The sequence below is a fragment of the Podarcis cretensis genome (assembly GCF_951804945.1).
Source record: "Podarcis cretensis genome assembly, chromosome: 1".
Classification (NCBI taxonomy): Eukaryota; Metazoa; Chordata; class Lepidosauria; order Squamata; family Lacertidae; genus Podarcis; species Podarcis cretensis.
In genome coordinates, this window is record NC_137170.1 from 7,012,796 (window position 1) to 7,034,522 (window position 21,727).

Genomic DNA, 21,727 nt, shown 5'->3' on the forward strand with positions numbered 1-21,727 from the left:
CCGTGAATCAAAGACTCTGCTCTGCCTTTCCTAATGGATGAACAGCCCTGGGAGGAAGGCCAGCTCTAGAATTCCAGTGGTACAGCGCCAGACTGCAGCTGCTCAGTGGTGAGTGAAAGGCACTCTGCACATGCACGGAGTTACTTTAAAAAAAGTATTACTTCATACAGGTTGCTTTACAAATGGGCTTGGCCAAAGAGGAGAGATGGTTGTGCTCAACAGGAGGTTAAAAAGGCTATTACACTAAGGTCCACAGCACCTGCAAGAGCTTGCCCGCCCCCAATAAAGATCCTACTCCATAGCATTCCTATATCTAGATTTCTAGAAAGGCAGGAGGACCACTTGCAGACCATTGAGGATGTGTTGGTGGTGAAAGAAAGCCTACAATGTCACTGGCTACAGCTAGCTAAGGAAGGGGTGTGTGGGCTCACAAAACAATAAACAACGCTTAAGCGAAATAAGGATGTTTGTTAGTTTCTCCCCCAAACACGGTCTTAAATAATGAACAGATCAGTTAAAACATTTCAGTACTTTTTTTCCCATTTCAAGTACAAAATTGAGGGGAAATTAGAAAAGTAAAGTTCTATACACTACAGGTGCCGGGGCTTTGGAATTCCAGATGTAGTAATCTGAAGAAAGCAATTCTCGAGCTGAAATTAAAATAAACACACACACACACACGGAGAGAGAGAGAGAGAGAAAGAGAGAGAGAGAGAAATAAGCTACTATACAGTATCTCAAAACACACAAAAGCACAAATGATTAAAATACATTTGAGATTGTAATTTCATAATTTTAAAAAAACATGTTTATACTAGACATAATAAATAAATCATATAGTTGAAAGCTACATTTTGGAGCATTTTGGCAGCAATATGCTGATGGCACACAGCTCTATTTCTCCTTTACATCTGCAGGTGAGGCAGTGGAAGCGCTGCACCAGTGTCTTTCCTTGGTAATGGACTGGATAGAATCATAGAATCATAGAGCTGGAAGAGACCACAAGGGCCATTGAGTCCAACCCCCTGCCAAGCAGGAAACACCATCAGAGCACTCCTGACATATGGTTGTCAAGCCTCTGCTTAAAGACCTCCAAAGAAGGAGACTCCACCACACTCCTTGGCAGCAAATTCCATTGTCGAACAGCTCTTACTGTCAGGAAGTTCTTCCTAATGTTTAGGTGGAATCTTCTTTCTTGTAGTTTGGAACCATTGCTCCGTGTCCGCTTCTCTGGAGCAGCAGAAAACAACCTTTCTCTCTCCTCTATGTGACATCCTTTTATATATTTGAACATGGCTATTATATCACCCCTTAACCTCCTCTTCTCCAGGCTAAACATGCCCAGCTCCCTTAGCCGTTCCTCATAAGGCATCGTTTCCAGGCCTTTGACCATTTTGGTTGCCCTCCTCTGGACACGTTCCAGTTTGTCAGTGTCCTTCTTGAACTGTGGTGCCCAGAACTGGACACAGTACTCCAGGTGAGGTCTGACCAGAGCAGAATACAGTGGCACTATTACTTCCCTTGATCTAGATGCTATACTCCTATTGATGCAGCCCAGAATTGCATTGGCTTTTTTAGCTGCCGCGTCACACTGTTGGCTCATGTCAAGTTTGTGGTCAACCAAGACTCCTAGATCCTTTTCACATGTACTGCTCTCAAGCCAGGTGTCCCCCATCTTGTATTTGTGCCTCTCATTTTTTTTGCCCAAGTGCAATACTTTACATTTTGCCCAAGTGCAATACTTTACATTGAGCCAACAAACTGAAGCTCAATCCAGGTAAGGCTGCGGCTCTGTTAGTGGGCAGTTCCATAGACCAAATGGGTAGCAGGTGCCCAATTCAAAGTGCTGGCTTTGTCCTATAAAGCCTTAAATGGCTCAGGACCACAATACCTAAGGACTGCCTCTCCCTATATGAACTGACCCAGACCCTGCAATCAACATCTGAGGCCCTTCTTCGTGTGGCCCCTCCTTGAGAGGTCCAGAGGGTGGAAGCACGAGAACGGGGCCTTCTCTGCGCTGGCTCCCTGTTTATGGAATGCTCTCCCCAGGGAGGTTCGTCTGGCGCCTTCATTATATATCTTTAAGCGATGGGCAAAAACCTTCCTTTTCTCCCAGGCTTTTGGCTAATTAAATCTATTGCCTTTTAAACTGTGTGTGTGTTATTGTTTCTGTTGCCTTTTTGTATTTTATACGGCAAACTGCACTGTGATCATCGCACGATGGGTGGTGTAGAAATTTAATTACTAACAATAATGATAAATTCTGCAGAAGGTAATTTTGAAATGGAGGCTCCGAGGCAAGTTCACCTATATACATCTTGCTAAAGGTGTCCTTCTGTTTTAACGTAAAACCAGCGGCGGATGTGACCCCCGCTCACCTGTACTGATCTTTGGTTTTCCTGAGGAAAAGACCTGGATGGAATGCTGGTCTGTGTAACATCCGGTCAGCGTGAAATCCAGGATTCTAAAATAAAGCTAAGCGCAGCAAAGCAGAAAACAGTAAGATGTACAGATCCTCTGCTCAAACACCTCCCTGTCCCCATCGACTAGGTATTTTTCCGTCTATACGACGTCCCCATGTATAAGACCCCCCCTATTTTTGGGGACTCAATTTTAAGAAAATGAGAGGAGATGGCCCAAAGTTGTTGAGCTTCTCCCCCCCACGCAGCTGCGGGCAGGAAACACTCTTTAGATCATTTCCCGCGCACAGCGACATCGGAGAAAGTTGCGCTCCCAACCGGCTGGCTGGTGCACCGCTTCTCCCCCGTCCCCAATGCCACTATCCGTGTATTGGACGACCCTAGTTTTTTGACATGATTTTTGAGTCAAAAAACCTCGTCTAATACACGGGAAAATATGGTGTATCTAATCTTTGCACGGGGACGCAGGTGAGCTCCTGTTGCTCGGTCCCTGCTCCTGCCAACCTAGCAGTTTGAAAGCACGTCAAAGTGCAAGTAGATAAATAGGTGGGAAGGTAAACGGTGTTTCCGTGCGCTGCTCTGGTTCGCCAGCTAGTGAAGGCTCTCACACCCCTTGAACTGTTTCGGTATTCCTGCACATAAGTGAGTAGAATTGGATGACAGGAACGGAAAATGCCCATGTCCCTCTTGTCTCCTAACATCCACCCATATCCAGGTTGAAGGCCCTTACAAAGTTTCTTGATGAAAACAGTGCCCAAGTCCATCCATTTTTTTTTTGGGGGGGGGGGGGGCGACGACGACGCACAACTGCACAATTAAGACCCAGCTTCTCTTGAAGCTGACGACTTACTTTGATGTAAGTGGTGTTTCCAGTACACACAGGGTCAATCTGCTGCTCCTGATTCAAAGCGCCAAAAGCTACAGTCCCAGAAAGGGATATTTCCAATGACTTGGGGAATTTTTGTCCTTTAAAGGAAAAAGAAAGGTTTCAGAGTTGTAACGATAGCAATAGCATTTATGTAAGACTTCTAAGAAGGGACGCGGGTGGCGCTGTGGGTTAAACCACAGAGCCTAGGGCTTGCCAATCAGAAGGTTGGAGGTTCGAATCCCCACAACGGGGTGAGCTCCCGTTGCTTGGTCCCTGCTCCTGCCAACCTAACAGTTCGAAAGCACGTCAAAGTGCAAGTAGATAAATAGGTACCGCTCCGGCGGGAGGAAAAGTGGCGTTTCCATGCGCTACTCTGATTCGCCAGAAGCAGCTTAGTCCTGCTGGCCACATGACCCAGAAGCTGTACGCCGGCTCCCTCAGCCAATGAAATGAGATGAGCGCCCCAACCCCAGAGTCGGTCATGACTGGACTTAATGGTCAGGGGTCCCTTTACCTTTACGACTTCTAAGAAAGGGGGGGGGGGTGAAGCCCAAGATTTGGAGCCCATGAGAACCAGCTCCTAAAGGGACCACTCGTAACTTGAAAGAACTGTTGGGGCACCTGGGGTACTTTAAGTCCTGAGTGAAGGCTGAAAGAAGCCCGGCCCATTGATCTTTAAATCAGTCACCCTCCCCACTTCCTGTCTGGTTTAAACACATGGATCTGGCCACACCTGCACCTCTGCTTTGGACCTAAATCCAAATCCAAATGCTATGAAGAAGAAGAAGAAGAAGAAGAAGAAGAAGAAGAAGAAGAAGAAGAAGAAGAGTAACTGTTAGTGGTTCCCCATGGCTTGAACTGGAACTCCCTTCCAGTTGAGGTCAGACGGACCCCCCCCCCCCCCCGTTTATTTATTTTATTTCGTAAAATTTACACACTGATTGTAAAAAAGAACCACACACACAACCTCAAAGTGGTTTCAAAAAGAGAAAACAATAAAACCAAGAAAAATGTGCAGCCATACTTTAAAACGTACAAAAATTAAAATACTGAAACAGATTAAAATTTCCTTAATTTTCCAAGCTTGTTTCTAATAATGTTTTTAGCAGGCGGAGCATGGTGAAGTTGCCTCCTTGATCTCACCAGGCAGGGATCTCTAAAGTTTAGGCACCGCAGCACTAAATGACTGAGCTTTACAAATGCGGCACCTTCAAAACTTACTTTAAAAAAAAATTTTTTTTGGCAGGCATTTTAACTGAATTCTGATTTTAAGACATTTTTGTATTATTGTATTGGCTCACCAGCACGCTACTCCGAGACAACTGTGTGTAAGTGGTATACAAATTGCTGAAATAAATACATTGCATCATTTAGAATTGACACCTGACATTGGAATATTGGAATATTCACATTGTTATAAGGTTTATTTCAGTCCCCCTTACAGCAAGCTTCATAATGTAGGTCAGTATTTTTTATCCCCATACTGCAGATGGAGGCAAGAAGGACTGAGGCGGATAGAATTGTTTGTGGTTTGCCTAAAGGCAACCTAGGAAGAGACTGCAGGGCATAGAGGGAATTCGACAACCAAGAGGAAAATATCCTCAGGTGCCATTTAAGATTTTCCGAGGCTGAGCCAAGGTTTTAAATTTTGGCTAACCCAATTATGAGAATAAGCAGTTCCAAGAATTAAGTGTCCCGTATCTGACAAATGCAGCTTGGGAACTTGTTCACAAAGTGAGATACCAGTGATGCTAATAAAGTACAATCCAGCTCTTTTCATGGGAATCAGAGTAAATGGGAACTACAATAGGCCTGTGAAATAAATCAGACCGAGTGCTGAGAATTATTTGCTCAAGTCTATTCAAGGAGTCGCTGGCTGCACATGACATCATGGGCTGTCCTCGGAGTTCGCTAGATGACATCGCGGGAGACCGCTGCCTCAGGAGAGCGAGGAAAATTCTTAGGTACGACTCACACCCTGGCCAACACTTCTTTAATCTCCTACCTTCGGGCAGGAGATACAGAAGTACAGTCAGCCGCACCAACAGGTTAAAGAACAGTTTTTATCCGTGGGCTGTTGGGCTGCTGAATGGAAAAAAATAGTGGTGTAACTGACTTCCGACAAGCACACAGAGCGTGAACAAGACTGAGTGTATATGTGGTGGGGAGGGGGGCTCGTTTAATTTCACTGCACACAGGTGGTGTAGTGACAACAAAGGTTTGTTGTTATTATTATTATTATTATTATTATTATTATTATTATTATTATCATCATACCTCGGGCTACAGACGCTTCAGGTTGTGTTTTTTTGGGTTATGGACCGCCAAAACCCGTAAGTACAAGTACCTGTCAGGGAACTGCCATCGGAGCCGGAGGGAGAGGGAGGGCTCCAGAGGGATTACGGAGAGCGTCCCCAGAAGAGAGAGAAGCAGCCCAGCTATTGGGGAGGGAAATCAGCGTAGCACCAGTGGAGAAGGGGGGCAGATGGGGGAATCGGCGAGGCGGCTCCATGACTCCTCGCTGGAGACCAGCGGGGAGAGCACGGGTCCTCCACTGCCCACACCCTCCCTGTGCAGAAGGCTTCCGCGCAGGGAGAGTAGGCGGAGACTAGGCGTCAAGGAGCTTTTTTGCTGGAAGAAGTTCAAGAAACGCCCACTGACGGATTCTGCCAGCGATTGAGACAGCCACGGATGGGTGGCTGTCCGAACAGAATCGGGTTCACCCAGGTAACTCAGCCAGGTGTGACGACGACTTACGCACGAGCAACCCCTAGAACCGTTACAGTACCGGAATGGGTTACTTCCAGGTTTAAGCAGTTGTGCATGCGCAGAAGCGCTAAATCACTCTTTGTGCATGCGCAGAAGCGCTGAATCGCAACCTGCGCATGCGCAGACGCTGTGAGTTTTTGCCTGAGATGAGAGCATGCCTGGCCTGAGTTCAGAGCTCACACTCTTGGCCACCAACTCTATGCTAGAGAAGTAAAAGAAGTCCTGGTTGGCAAAGTCCACCGGGAGGGAAAAGGCTTAAATGAGGACTTGGCTGGTCTTCCCATGGACCAAGAGTGGATGGAGCAGCCAGCAAGGTGGCTGTGATGCCTTTTCAAACATGTTCAGTAAGCAGCCATCCTTCAGTAGGAAAGGGGGGGGATAGGTTTTATCTTACCTATGACCCAAACCAGCAAGCTTTTCTCTTTCGCCACCTCCAGCTGGCCGTAGCTAACTTTGTATTCCAGGTGTGTAATGGGTCCCCTGTCGCCAACAGAAGAACAAACCCCGTTACAGCAACCTGGGGCTTACCTGGAACCCCTTCATTAAATAACCGGTAACAATACACAGTTTTTGTACAAGGTGAATTTGGTGCAAATTAAACATTTGCACCAGGAGACGATGTAAGCAGTAGCCTTCGTCACTCCTCTGTTATAAATTGTTCCAGCTGTAGGGCAAGTGGAGACACCTCTCCCATTTCCATCATATTGGTAAAAAGTGAACTGCTGGTCCTTACTCATTGCCCATTGTGATGAGCAGCACTGAGCAACATCTGGAAGGTCAGTGGTTTCCCAACACTGGGCTAGATATGATCTGTCCTATGCTCTATTTCAAACCTCGTTCCAACGACAACTTTTACCTGCACCCAAGGAGGGAAACATGCTGGTTCTTGAAAATCCCACTCCCAGAAAAGAGGGGACAATTGCATGATTCTCACCTGTTTAGAAAGGGAATACGGGCCTCACAGTACTCAAAAGTGTTTTTCACACTTTCATGAAGCTTCAGGTGAACGGTGAACTTCCACTGTGATTCTTCCTCTTTCAGCTGATAAAACCCCAAAATTGGTGGAACAGGCACCTGAGCGGGAGGAGAGAGAGTTGAATTCCTTATATTCATATTTTAAAACCATTCTTATGTGTTTTATCAATTGATGGATGTAGGCTTTTTTATGGTTGCGGGTTTTCAAGTTGCCCAGAGGCCTCTTTGGAGGCATGATAGAGTGCAAATTCTAGAATAAAGTAAAATAAATAAAATTAAAATGGGTTGACAGCGTCCAGATGTCAGATATAAACTCTCTGATTGCTAAACAGTAAGATAATTAGGCAGAAAGTGCTTAATTCTGATGGAAAACAGGAATTAACAACTCATTTGCAAGCTAGATTCTCTAAACCACCGATCAGCAGGGTGCTGGAAATATTTCTAGGATGGAGGCCAAAAACTTGCCCAATGCCACACTCAAAGCATGTAATGAGATGGAGGGCCATTGCTAACTTGCAGATTCCTTTCAGAGAGACAAAGATGAGAAGAGACCAGGCTTTGTTATGGGAGGCCATGTTATTATACAGGAAGGTGTGATTGTAACTTTGCCTTCCATCGATGTAAATCTCTGTACGTGCGGCTGCATTTAAAAACAGTCCGGAAACCACAGTTGGTCCGGGAAAGGGGCGCAAGATTATTAACCGGGACTGATAATTTGATGATATTGCACCTGTGCTGTGCCAGTATGACAGCGCCCAGCTTAAAAGTGTTGCTTTTAACCCTTAAACTTCACATTATGTGGTGCCATGCTGTAAATAAATAACCCAGGCCAAGATGGGCAGATATGATAAGTATTTTTCAATGGATAACTGATCAGGCAGGCCGGCAGGTCTCTTGCTTCTTCAGCCTTCATAAATCTGGTAAGTGTGCCAGCCCAGATTCTTTCCTTCTCATAGAATCTTAGACTTGCAAAGGATCCCAAGGGTCACCCAGTTCACCCCTTGTAATGTAGAAATTCCAGCTAAAGTATCCATGACAGAGGGCCAACCCCCTCCCTCTCCCCCCCCCCTTTCCTTCTCCAGATCAGGTCCCGATCACCACCACTTCATCACCAGTGGTGCAAGCTGCTTCTTATCCTCATGGCTGTTGCTGCTCACTTGGTCATCCTCACCAGGCCAGAGGGTGGGAGAAGAGCGAGGAGGAGGGCCAGGGGATCTTGCTGGGGTACTGACTCTGGCAAGTGCCTGACCCTGCTGCCGGATTAACATTTGCAAATCGTGCAGCCTTACCTGGGAAGTATAAAAGCACAGGTCGAAGGGGTCTGCAGGAGGTATTAAAGGGAATTTGTAAGGCCCGCTGAAGGCAGAGTCGTCCATCACGTCAACGCTGCTGGAAGTCAGAACGGCGGAGTCGAGGGACGTAACGCAAGGGTGGGCCAAAATATCCTGGAGGGGAGAGCCGTTGGCAGGGAGGTTCAAGCTGATGGTCACGTTGGGAGCAGTGCCTTCGATGTCGCACTTCAAAGACAAAGAAAGAGAAGTCTTCAAAGCATCCCTAGTTATCCATGAGAACGGAAGAGACCTCCTTAGAGAATGGCCCAATTCACAACCTCCTAGAAAGGCTTCCCTTTAAATAGTTAATAGCTATAATAGCGGGGACGCGGGTGGCGCTGTGGGTTAAACCACAGAGCCTAGGACTTGCTGATCAGAAGGTCGGTGGTTTGAATCCCTGCGATGGGGTGAGCTCCCGTTGCTGGGTCCCTGCTCCTGTCAACCTAGCAGTTTGAAAGCACGTCAAAGTGCAAGTAGATAGTTACCGCTCCGGCGGGAAGGTAAACGGCATTTTCGTGCGCTGCTCTGGTTCGCCAGAAGTGGCTTAGTCATGCTGGCCACATGACCCAGAAGCTGTACGCTGGCTCCCTAGGCCAATAAAGCAAGATGAGAACTGCAACCCCAGAGTCGGTCATGACTGGACCTAATGGTCAGGGGTCCCTTTACCCTTTAAGAGGAACCTCCGACCTTCCAGATGTTGCTGACTATAACTAGAATTGTATTATCGCTTTCATTACTATTCTTACTATTGTGATTTATTACAAGTACAACCTACAATGTCAGAACTGAGACAGTGTCTCTCAGCTCGCAGGGCTATTATGAGGATGAATAATGCAAGCACCGCAGGATGAAATCTAAACACTGAAAAATGATATCGAAATTAGCAGTGGCATCTTTTAACTCTTTATTCGGCTAGCAAAACTAGGAGGGAGATACGCAAGAGCATATCTGTAAAGCGGGATTTTCAGTTTGGTATAGTTCACAAATCTAAAAAAAGAAGCATTTCCTCTGCGGCATGCTGAAGCATTAAAAATATTAGGTTCAGCTTCCCCATATGCCAAGATAAAAATGAGCTGAATTTTTGCTTTTCCAGGTGCATTCATGTGTCAAATAGGTTAGAGAGATTTGCGCCAGAAAGTGTCTCACCTTGCAAGTTACAGTTCCATAAACCTGCCACATGTCTGACACATCCCTTTTGTCATACTGCACAGACTTGACTTTTTCAGTAATGCAGACATTAACTTGAGGCTTTCCCTTGTACGTGCTGGTTCTCCAAGCTGGTGGTTTCTGAGGATGGCTACTTGGAGCAATGTGATTGTTTTCCAATGACGAGCCGTTTAAGTTCATATCCAGCGGGGTGCCAAGAGGACAGATCTGCATAAGCAAGCCTGGGAGCTGGCCAATTTTGGAAGTCCTCTCTGCTTTGCTCTTCTGGCTGGAGTTCATGAAAGCCAGCAGCCCCGACAAGACCGCAAAAGCTTGAGAGACCCCACTGATGCTGATGAGAGGTGGGCGTGGTGCCAAGGACTGCTCTACCAATGGGAGGCCGACGTAAACCAACCCGCTCTTCTGGAAGGCCACCACAGGCCAAAGTTCGCCACTTTCGGTCTGAAGGGCATAGACCGAAGTCTTGTTGATTCGGGAGCAGCCATCCCTACGCTCTATGAAGCTCTGGTCTTCATCGGCCAGCCTCAGTTCGAAAAGCAGCGCTTTAAGGAAAGGGCCGTCTTCAGGCACGGCCACATAACTTGCTCTGTTGAGGCATATTGCTCGCTTTTCAACCGTGGGGTAACGCCTGCAATGTGGAAGCACACAGGTTGCAGGAATGTTAACATTATGTTGCTTGAGACATTCAGCCAAACACTGAGGACCAGCTCTGAAGGCCTTCTGGCAGTTCCCCCACTGTGAAAAGTGAAGTTATACGGAACCAGGCAGAGGGCCTTCTCGGTGGTGGCACCCTCCCTGTGGAATGCCCTCCCAGCAGATGTCAAAGAGATAAATAACTATACGACTTTTAGAAGACATCTGAAGGCAACCCTGTATATGGACGTTTGATGATTTATTGTGTTTCTTTATCTGCTGAAAGCCAGCCAGAGTGGCTGTGGCAACCCAGTCAGATGGGTGGGGTACAAATAATAAAATTGTTGTTGCTGTTGTTGCATACTCCAAATTGGTCTGCATGGCACCAAACTGACCCAACTCCTAAGGGTTTGGTTCACAAGCTGCTTTTACAAGTCACAAGCGAGGTGGAGGCTCCATGAAGACACCTATCCGCACAATGGCTGTTTGGGCACAATCCTTTTCTGGGGAGAAATCACAGCATGAATCAGGCCATTGTACACCAAGGCCTTCATCTGAAGTTCCACTTCACACAAGATATTATCTATACCCAGGGGAATGAGGCTTTGCAAGCACTCCAAGACTTGAGTTGTGACCCAATACTTTGGTAAACCTAGAGCCTTGCCTGTTTACAGTTTTATTACCAATAAGACAGACAATTCATTTGTTTCTGTGCTTATGTCCTTTTCCAGCCCCCTAAATTTGAGAAACCTTTACTGCTGTTTGTAGGCTCTGATTCGTCAACTGATTGTCAACTGCTTCTGTATCTTCCTTTATTAACTACAGCTCCATAGTTAATTCTCCTCTTATTCAGAGGAGGAAAAGAAATATCAAACCCTTGTAATATCCACGGGAGAACAGAAAAACCTTTTTCTTATATATTAAACAATTGGATTTAACTACTACGTTGTACAGTAATTATTTTTAAAAGACGCCACTGTCAGAAGCTCAATTTCCCCCCATCAAAATTAATTTAATTCCAAATATCAAGTTGACAGTGTCACTTTAAAGTACAGTAGGAATGAACAAAAGGGGATAATTGGCATTATGTGGAATCGGTGTTTGAACCTGGCATGGTGGAAGGTTTTTATTTGTTGTCTCTAATTCCCATTTTGGCTGAAGGATGGCTGAAGTATTCCTGAGTCTATAATGCAGACTACAATTACTGCTGAACCTCAACAATCACAAGCACAGTTTGTGTAGAGATTTTACAGAACTGGCATATGCTCTTTATGTTTCTCTTTTTAACTCTACCAATGCTCATGTGAAAGTAACAGAGAACTGCGAGTGAAAGTGTGTGCAATGTTCACATGCTCATCACGATTTTGTATACTGGGATAGACCCTTCTTCTCCCCACATCCATAACATGGGCACTCCAGGCAAACTCTTCCCCTCCTTTCTGAGGAAGCAAAATTAGGTACATTCATACCTCGGGTTGAAGTTGCTTCAAGCTGAGCGTTTTCGGGTTGCGCTCCACGGCGATCCGGAAGTAACGGAATGCGTTACTTCTGGGTTTCGCCTCTCACGCATGCGCAGGCGGTCAAAATGACGTCATGCACATTCGCATGACCCGTGCAGATGTGGGCTGCATTCGTTTCAGGATGCGAACGGGGCTCTGGAACGTACCACTGTATCCACTGTACCTGCATGACTGCACAACCATGTGCCACATACATATTTTATGGAATGTCACATGCATAGCGATTGAAGAGGTGCTTGCCACTCCTCCACCATGCAAAAGCATGGCTGAAACCCTAGACAGCTGCTGCCAAACAGTGTAGACAATATTGAGCTATGTGCACTAATGGTCTGACTCAGACTAAGGCATTTGTTCCTATGTAAATGCAGGACCCAGGGCAAGTAGCCCATCCAAGGTTGCCAAGAATTTGGTCCCCGTGGGTAAACAGGAGGAAAATGGTATAATATTGGAGGTAGAGTACACATTATGTTTAGGACACAATGTGGTTTCTGAGGTCTTTCTCTGCAATACGGAGGAACACGTCACCAACCTGTTTTATACATTGTTCGGAGTGTGGCTATTCCAAATAGCCACTCCAGAAAAACGGGGAAGGGGTCCATGATCCTGCTTGCAACTGAGAGTGTTCCACTGTTTTCTGCTAAGCTCCATGAGCTCCAATCTCTTTTTTCCAGCCATGAAGGTGGAGAGGAGGCAGAGCTCATAGTCAATTACACTGGCCTTTGGAGCAGCTGAGACACAAACACACAGAGCAAGTTGCCACTAGGGTTTTGTGATTGCAAACTTGAACTAGTGACAACCACATTCTTGGTCCTGTTCAGGAAGACAATGCTGTACTAGAGAGCTAGGAATCCCCTGGCTATTCCTTTCATGCTTGCACAACGCAAACTCCCAAGCATAGACCTGGAACAAAAACATTGGTGATGATAAATAATTGCCTCCTGTGGCCCCCACCAATGTACCTCACCACCCAAAATACAATATTACTGTACTGTGTATCCGTCACACAGAGGAGCCACTGTCAATACAGTGCGCCCGCAACGTATGCACATTCACCTTTACGTGCAAATAATAAAAAGAGGGTGGATGTCCAGGGAAAAAAGTCTCTGGCAATGCTACCCACCATTGCACCCAATGTCTTTTGACTATATGCAATTTTGGCTTTAGGCACAGTCCCCAAAATGCAACCTGTGTGTGGGTTGCAGGCTTACTGTATAGGAAGAATAAAGGAAGCTGCCTTATTGCCCAGTATTGTCTTTCCCCAAGACTCTATAGAATTTTAACTGCCATGACTTTCGAAAAGGATCTTGGTAATTGTAGCTCAGATTTGTTAGAGCGCTATCCCATGCAGATGCTCCAAACTACAATTGCCTGGAATCTTTGGGGAGAGGGAACGTAGTGTAAATATGCCCTTTGTTTTCAGATGCCTTGGCTTGCATGCTAGGAAACCAAAATCAGAGTAAATCACAATGTCATTGGTGGGCTGGTTCCTCTAAGGGAGATCACCCTCAGTCTTTATCTCAAGCTGGCAATCCCAGGGGAAACTGGGCAGGAGAAAGGCTACGCAGGAACAGCAACCACAGAAGTTGTTTTGCATCAGTTCAGACTATTCGCCCATCCAGCCCAATGCTGTCTACTCTGACAGGCAACAGCTTTTCAAAGTTTCTACTCTGATTGGCAGCAGCTTTTCAAAGTTTCAGGCGGAAGAGGGTCTTTCTCATCAAGTCTGCCCAATCTATTTTGACTGCAGATGCCCAGGGTTGAACCTGGAAACTTCTGAATGCAAAGCACAGTGTTCTGTCATCGAGATATGACCCATCACTTACAGAGATGCTCCTTATGTGATGGCTCAACTCACAAGAGGCCGTTCTGCTTCACAATGGCCGAGAGGGCAGGGAAACAGCCACTGGGTGGTGAAAGGAACATACTGACCAGCTCTTACGTAGGTTCACTACAGCATATTACCTGGAAAACAGCACGGTGCCACAGGACCCTTGTTCGTGGCCGACCAGCCAGAGTCCCCTCAAGGCCATTGCGGGTGGCTTAACGGATCGCAAAGGATCACCACGTGACAGCCACGTAGCCTAGGAACGTCTTCTCGCAGGCATCATTCGGGTGCCAAGGGAAATTTCGGATCCGGAACCGCCCAGCTCTTCAACCCCAGAGCCACTGCTAGCTTCTTCCCTGGATGAGCACCGGCTCCCCTGTTCCTCAACCAGAATTTGGCCCACAGGTTAGGGCACCCCTCTCACCGGCCGTGCCCCAACCCCAAATCTACTTAAACAACAACAACAACCCTCCGAAGATTTGCTTCCCCGGGGGTAGCAGGCCTTCAAAAAGCCGCAGGCGCCCCAAACAACGCCCTAGCTTTGCAAATCAGCAAAGGCAACGCTCCAAAAGCGGAGACCCCCTACCAGTTCCAGGCTGAGGACCCCCAACCCCACTATCCCCTTGCAATGGGGAGCATGCACCCTAATTGCACCCTTGCAATCAGGGAAAAAAAGCAGACACAAGGAACCAGATCTCTCTCTCCCTTTTTCTGTTCTTGCACAAACCAGAACCTCTTGCAGTGCAGAGAGTAGGGGTCGGGACACCCCTTCCCCTATTTAGAGCTCCCCTATTTAGAGGGGCAGATTCCTCCCCCCCCCCCAAGCCCTACCTTAAACTCCCCAACAGTCTTTCAATATATATATGTATGGAATATAAATATATATATATATTCTCACCTTCCTACCCTTGTTACCAGAAGGAGACCCTCCCCCCCCCACTTCGCTCCGTGGGACACCCCACTTTTCAGAAGCCCCCCACTGACGCTGCTGACAGGCCTGCGCCCCTCCCCTCGCCCCTCTCCTCAGGCCGCCTTCCTCCGCCGGGCCTTCCCGCTACCTCCGAGGCGCGGCTTTGGGGCCTAGCCGGCGGCGGCGACGACAGCGCCGGCAGCAGCTGACTGGGGCGCCTCTGCCTGGGCGGAGCCGCCTCGCAGGCCCCGAGGAGCCGGGGAAGCGCCCAGCCGCGGCCTGGTGAGGGACGCTTTCCGGCGGAGGAGGAGCAGCAGCAGCAGCAGCGAGAGGAGGAGGAGGAGGAGGAGGAGGAGAGCTCGGGACTCGGCCTCCGCCGAGAGAGGCCATGGAGGAGGCCTGGTCCGGGCGGCGGGCGGCGGGCCTGCGGGGGCGGCTGAGGGACGGCGACGGAGCAGGGACGGGCGCCATGGCGGCCGTCACGCCCGAGCTCTTCGAGGTGAGGGGTTGGGGGGCGCCCCCCGGAGGTAAGGGGGCGAGGGGTGAGGTGGGAGGAGAGAGGGAGCTGTCACTGGGGCAAGATGGGGGTGGGGAGAGAGAATGGGGTGTGGGGGGTGATGCCCGCTCCCCTCTCCTCCTCATGGGGTGGGGAATGTCTCCCTCTCATGTGGGGGGATATTCCTCTCATCATGGGGGTATCCCTCTTCTCATGTGGGGGGCACAACCTTTCCTCATGTGGGGTGGCACCCCCTCTCCTCATGTGGGGGATATCCTTCTTCTCATGTGGGGTGGCACCCCATCTCCTCATGTGTGTGGGGATATCCATCTTCTCATGTGGGGTGGCACCCCCTATCATGTGGGGGGTATCCCTCTTCTCATGTGGGGGGCACACCCTTTCCTCATGTGGGGTGGCACCCCCTCTCCTCATGTGGGGGATATCCTTCTTCTCATGTGGGGTGGCACCCCATCTCCTCATGTGTGTGGGGATATCCATCTTCTCATGTGGGGTGGCACCCCCTATCATGTGGGGGGTATCCCTCTTCTCATGTAGGGGGCACACCCTTTCCTCATGTGGGGTGAATATCCATCTTCTCAGTGGGGTGGCACCCCCTATCATGGGGGGGGAATACCTCCTTTCATCATGTGGGGGGATATCCATCTTCTCATGTGGGGTGGCACCCCCTATCATGTGGGGGGTATCCCTCTTCTCATGTAGGGGGCACACCCTTTCCTCGTGTGGGGTGGCACCCTGTCTCCTCATGTGTGGGGGGTATCCCTCTTCTCATGTGGGGGGCACCCCCTCTCCTCATGTGGGGTGAATATCCATCTTAGTGGGGTGGCACCCCCTATCATGGGGGGGGGGAATACCTCCTTTCATCATGTGGGGGGATATCCATCTTCTCATGTAGGGTGGCACCCCCTATCATGTGGGGGGTATCCCTCTTCTCATGTGGGGGGCACACCCTTTCCTCATGTGGGGTGGCACACACTCTTCTCATGTGGGGGGATATCCCTCTTCTCATGTGGGGTGGCACCCCCTCTCCTCATGTGTGGGGGATATCCCTCTTCTCGTGTGGGGTGGCACTCGTATGGGGGGATATCCCTCTTCACATGTGGGGTGGCACCCCCTCTCCTTATTTGGGATGATACCATGTGGGGTGATACCCCCTCTCCTGCAGTGGGGCACCACCTAGGGAGGGAGTGTTTTCTTTGAGGTGAGGAAATAGGCAGATTGTTTCTTTGGGGGGTGGGGTGGGGTGGTCTTGTTCCTCCGGGGAGTGAAGTATTGAAGGCAAGCAGAGTGACAAGGGGTGGTTTCATTGATTTAGTTACTGCATTTTCTATACTGCTTTTCGTTCACATGAATCCCGGAGCAGCTTACGGACAATGAGCGATAGCAGCGTAGAATGTCATAAATGCAGCATAAATCATATAGAATAGTTAACAAATCACCGGAGAAGCAGACGGAACCTGCAAAAAACGCTGTTGACAAAGCAACAGCTAAGAAATAAACAAAACACCAGAATTAAAGCAAATGTCGTATGATTAACAAATCATATGATCTGTCTATAATCTATTAACAAGCATTTATAATCTATACAACCATATTAACAACATAGCAAGAATAGCAAGCAAATAATAATAATAATAGTAGCAAGCAAAAAATAAGCAAAGCCCTATTAAGTTCATACATGGAGATGAGGGAGAGGAAGATGGGTGGGCAAAGTCCCAGCCTCAGGCGGCAAAGAGGTGCAAATGGCATGCTCCTTTGTCTATAAACTTGCCTTTTTCTGTGTCTGCTGAGGGAGGAAGAGGGTTTAGGTTGAGCTGATTTTGGGGAGGGGGGAGTGTCACTGAAGGGGAGAGGGAAGGAAAGGCAAGCTGTGGTGGAAGGGAGCTGTCAGTGGGGCAGCGAGGGTTTCCGGGGAGAGCAAAATGGGTGTGTGTTTTGCAGGGAAAGGTGGGGGGGGGGGCAGCTGTCAGCGATGTAGTGGGGTAACATCTTGTATCTGTTAGGTCAGAAATAAGGAGCCATAAGGTTGGTCTTAGAGGGGAAAGGATGGGGGGGGTAAAAGTGTCTAGTACCTGGACTTTCCCCTCACCCCTTACTTTGACAGCCATGTGAAATGGAGAAATGACACCCCCTCCCTGAGATGGAGATGCAGCGACAGGCAAAAGATTCTCCTACTGGGTTATTTGCTTGTCATGCAGCTGTTGGTGTTGATGCTTTACTAGGATTAAATAATAATAATAACCAATTGGGAAGCCTCATGTGTGGCACAGGGCGAATGAGATGGGGAGCAAGAGATTGTGAACGGTGGGTGGAAATTGGGGAGCCATTGTTTTGAAGGTGCAGTAGGGTGGGTGAGATGCTTCATTGAGTTGTGTCTGCGAAGATGATGAAGTTTAGCCAGAGAGACAAATTCAGAACAATAGTAGTAGTAGTAGTAGTAGTAGTAATAATAATAATAATAATACAGTAATAGGCAACCCCCCCCCCCGGAACTGGTGGCATTGCTGCTGTTCCCCCCAAAATACTGTAGTAGAACTTCTAAGGTTATTTTTATTGGAGGGGAAAGGTCTTAAGAGTTTGTTTGATAAATGATGTCTTAGCCCACTTTCCTCCAATATTGAGGTAATCAGGGCATTGAACAATCCCTGGTCCAGTGCTGACGGGACTGAAAGGGCGGAAAGCAAGGACGCCAGGGTCAGAAAGAACCAACAAATTCCAGTTTCATCTCCATCCTCTTTCCTGATGAGTTCTCCTAAGGCAGCAGACTAAGGAGGAGGAGGCTGACAGCCAGTGCTTGTAAATAAGAAGGCTGGCAGGTGGGGGAGCGCCCCATCTGCCCTGTTGGAACAGCCTCCACTGCTCTGGCCTTGAGTATTCTTTGCAGCCCTAAGCTTCCGAAGAAGTCATATACTGATTTGTATTAAGAGATGGTCTATGGTTGCCACTCTTTCTTTTCTTGGCATGTCTTCCCCTTGGGCCCATAACATCTGCATTTCAGGCAGAAGTGCAGCCGGCATGGAGATGGGATTTCATTTGCTGCATTTCCTCTACTTCTGTAGCTGTTCAAGGACACGATCCCTGCTAGGAAAGATACTGGCTAAACGAAGTGACCAATCACACCTTAGGCCGGACACGTTTCTTTGAAATACCCTGCAAATGGATGTGTGTGTGTTTATGTTTACAGGCTACAAGAAGCAGCTGCCATATTTTATTAATTTTTGTAAACATTTCTCCTCCACCTTTCAGCCCATGAAGTGGCCCCAAGCACCTCCCAACTTATAGATAATATATATGATAAAAGCAAGGCACGTTAAATAGCCTCGGTCTGTTAAATTTATATCCCTATGTTTCATTTTGTACCAGAACCTGTGGAGTGGTTTTCATTGTGAACAAGCATGAAGATGCACGGGAGTACTTTACCTTTGGAACAACCCCCAATTCCAGAGCCTGACTGTAACTGTGCCTGTAACTTGGCCTAAGCACATGCAACCAAAAGAACCTTGAACTCATTCCTTGTTTTACCCTGCCTCCATTTCCTTCCACTTCCTCTGTAGTTTCCTCTAAATTGATTCCTGCATAGCAGAGGGTTGGAATAGATGACCCTCGGGGTCCTTTCCAACTCTACAATTCTATGATGCTGTGAACGCTGCAATATTTATCTGTAAATGGGAGGCGTGCTAAGGAAGCATAATCACCAGAAGTAGCAGCAGTGAAAGGAAGATTGCATTCATTGTGTGATGGTTCAAATGGCAGTTCAAATGCCTGCCAGGACTGGCCTGCCAGGCAGTTTGAGTAACCCAGACATAATGTAACACTGGCATGCACTCATCGTACTGTAACATGACCTATGTGATTAGTGGAAGAGGGGGGGGAAACAGATGATCTATCAGCCATCCTTAAATACAAAGAGGTTTCCAGAGAATGTGAACCTTGGATCTCTAGGTCTGTGGCGCTCTGCGTACTTAGCTGGAGAGTGTGTCTCCTAAATTCAGTTGGGCTTAATTTCTGAGTAATGGTAAGGGTTGCACTGTAAATGTACCACTGTGGTAGACAACATGCCACTTGCCTAAAGTTTTTAAGAACTTTTGGCATGATTACTGGCTTTACAATTAAGTGTAGGCCATACAGAGTCTTCCAGTTTTGCAGGCAGCCCCATTAGCTAGCAATGCAATATGTATTGTTATTAGATTACAGAAAAAGTGGGCAGTGTAGAATGTTCTCACAGTTGGCAGGTATACAGAAGAAATTGACCTTCCATTGGAATAAACATTCCTCCTCTGCATTATATCATAAATGTTCCAGGTAGTGTTCAGTTTGGGCAACATATGCCCTAATGATTCATTTTGTGCTGTTTCCATCCATTTCACGACCACAGTGGACCTTGCCCAGCACATTGACTATCATTTGGTGGCCTGCTTCCCACGTCATTGTGCTTTGTTGTACTTACCTGGGAATAAGTTGTGGGCACTCAGTAAGGTTTGGGTGCTTCTGTAGAGGTAAAGGGACCCCTGACCATTAGGTCCAGTTGTGACCGACTCTGGGGTTGCGGCGCTCATCTTGCTTTATTGGCCAAGGGAGAAGAAGAAGAAGAAGAAGAAGAGTTTGGATTTGATATCCCGCTTTATCACTACCCGAAGGAGTCTCAAAGCGGCTAACATTCTCCTTTCCCTTCCTCCCCCACAACAAACACTCTGTGAGGTGAGTGGGGCTGAGAGACTTCAAAGAAGTGTGACTGGCCCAAGGTCACCCAGCAGCTGCATGTGGAGGAGCGGAGACGCGAACCCGGTTCCCCAGATTACGAATCTACCGCTCTTAACCACTACACCACACTGGGAGCCAGCTTACAGCTTCTGGGTCATGTGGCCAGCATGACTAAGCCGCTTCTGGCAAACCAGAGCAGCGCACGGAAACGCCGTTTACATTCCCACCTATTTATCTACTTGCACTTTGGCATGCTTTCGAACTGCTAGGTTGGCAGGAGCAGGGACTGAGCAACGGGAGCTCACCCCGTTGTGGGGATTCGAACTGCTGACCTTCTGATCAGCAAGTCCTAGGCTCTGTGGTTTAACCCACAGTGCCACCCGCGTCCCTGGGTGCTTCTGAATGGGGACTTAATATTGTAAATGGGTATTTGGATATTGCAGATGGGTTGCTGGCAACAGGATTTTTTTTAGCATGTTGGGTTTTCTTCAGAAAGGGTAAATCTGGCTTAATTTTGAGGTGGAGGGAAGTACAGGCTGTCTTTTATGCTAATAATGTTGTTTGGACACTGTGAGCTTGCACACTTGAGGAGCACCAATCCAACAATAAACCCAGGTCTGGAAGCAACCTTTTTGCTTTGTCAACTCACATGTGATTGTGGTGCATGTCTCCCAGGGTGGCATGCTATGCAAACAATAAAGCACTATGTTAAATCTGTTCGGATCCTAGAAGCAATAGCCAGGAACCAGTGAAATCAGTAAATCCATAAAACGGATATAAAACATGCCGGATTGCCCCTAGGAAACAAAAAAGCATTTGCCTGCTGCTGAAAATACATCAAGGTTGGCACCAGGCAAGTGTCTCTGGGGCGGGCATTCTATTGACAGAGCTTCACAGCCAAGAGCGCCCTCTCCCCAGTCACCACCTGCCTAATGTCACATAGCACATGGACCAAGAGGAGGGTCTCAGAAGATGAACAAAGGCTCATGCTGAAATGGACTGACAGGTAGTGTTGTCTGTTTAAGAGACCTGCTGAGCTACCTTCCCTAAAGATGTTCCCAGTTAGCAGCATGGCAGCTGCACTTTGTGTTAACCGAGGTTTCCAAGAAGTCTTCAGAGGCAGTCCCATATAACAACACATTGTGGGAGTCCAGTCCATAGGTTAGTAGAGTATTAATAATACAGCGGTACCTCGGGTTACATACGCTTCAGGTTACATATGCTTCAGGTTACAGACTCCGCTAACCCAGAAATAGTACCTTGGGTTAAGAACTTTGCTTCAGGATGAGAACAGAAATTGTGCGGTGGTGGCGTGGCAGCAGCGGGAGGCCCCATTAGCTAAAGTGGTGCTTCAGGTTAAGAACAGTTTCAGGTTAAGAACGGACCTCCGGAACTAATTAAGTACGTAACCAGAGGTACCACTGTAGTGATCAGACAATCTCTGTTGAGGAGGGAACTGCACATCACACTTTCCTGGTGAAAGGCTCTAAGGGGTGCAGGTGCCACTTAGGGAATACACATTGTTCAATCAAGAGGCACGTTGCAACACTTTGCTTGTGGGCGTCTGGTTGGGAAACAGGATATAGGACTAGGTAGGCCTGTTGTCTGATCTAGCAATTTTTTTAAAACGGGGGTCCAACAGGTACTTGAACTATAAACAGAAAAAAGTTTTGTAAATGTGATCAAAGACCCTTGAGGCTCCTTAGAGATGAATAAATTTATTATGACGTAATTTTTACGGTGCTACAAGACTCTCTGATTGTTTTTGCTGCAAGAGCCTAACATGGTTATTCCTCTTGGAAATGTTTGCAAATGTCCATACAAAATTTCACAGTGGTCTCATGATCTGTATTGTCCCTTTGAATCAGATACGAAATTCATAATGGGTTTCTGAACTTGTGATTTAAAACTGTGTGGTGAGCATGTCTACCATTTTTTTAAAAAAATCTCTATGCCGCATGGAACAATCGCATTACAAACAAATGTAGCAATGGAATGCTAAAAAGACAAGTTAAACCAAAGGAGAAGCTTGGCTTTGCCACTAAACAGAACAAACTTGTGGTATAACTTCAGTGCACTGTAGGTGTGGAATAA

The 21,727-nt window shown here is 47.5% G+C and overlaps 2 protein-coding genes across 2 annotated transcripts in view; one reads left to right on the forward strand and one right to left on the reverse strand.

Moving 5' to 3' along the window:
- Nucleotides 1-514: 514 nt before the first annotated feature.
- Nucleotides 515-14,284, reverse strand: AP5M1 (adaptor related protein complex 5 subunit mu 1). The gene is made up of 8 exons (XM_079950791.1): nt 13,646-14,284; nt 9,510-10,158; nt 8,322-8,549; nt 6,992-7,131; nt 6,452-6,537; nt 3,271-3,386; nt 2,379-2,475; nt 515-650 (listed from the first exon to the last, which is right to left on the reverse strand). Exons 1-8 carry the CDS (start codon nt 13,711-13,713, stop codon nt 568-570), a joined length of 1,467 nt encoding a protein of 488 aa, XP_079806917.1. The 5' UTR covers nt 13,714-14,284; the 3' UTR covers nt 515-567.
- Nucleotides 14,285-14,759: 475 nt separating this feature from the next.
- EXOC5 (exocyst complex component 5) overlaps nt 14,760-21,727 on the forward strand; it is a 34,820-nt gene continuing 27,852 nt past the window's right edge. The window contains exon 1 of the mRNA XM_079992781.1: nt 14,760-14,917. Within this exon, the coding sequence (XP_079848907.1) occupies nt 14,807-14,917 (111 nt within the window). The 5' untranslated portion in view covers nt 14,760-14,806. The remainder of the gene's footprint in view (nt 14,918-21,727) is intronic.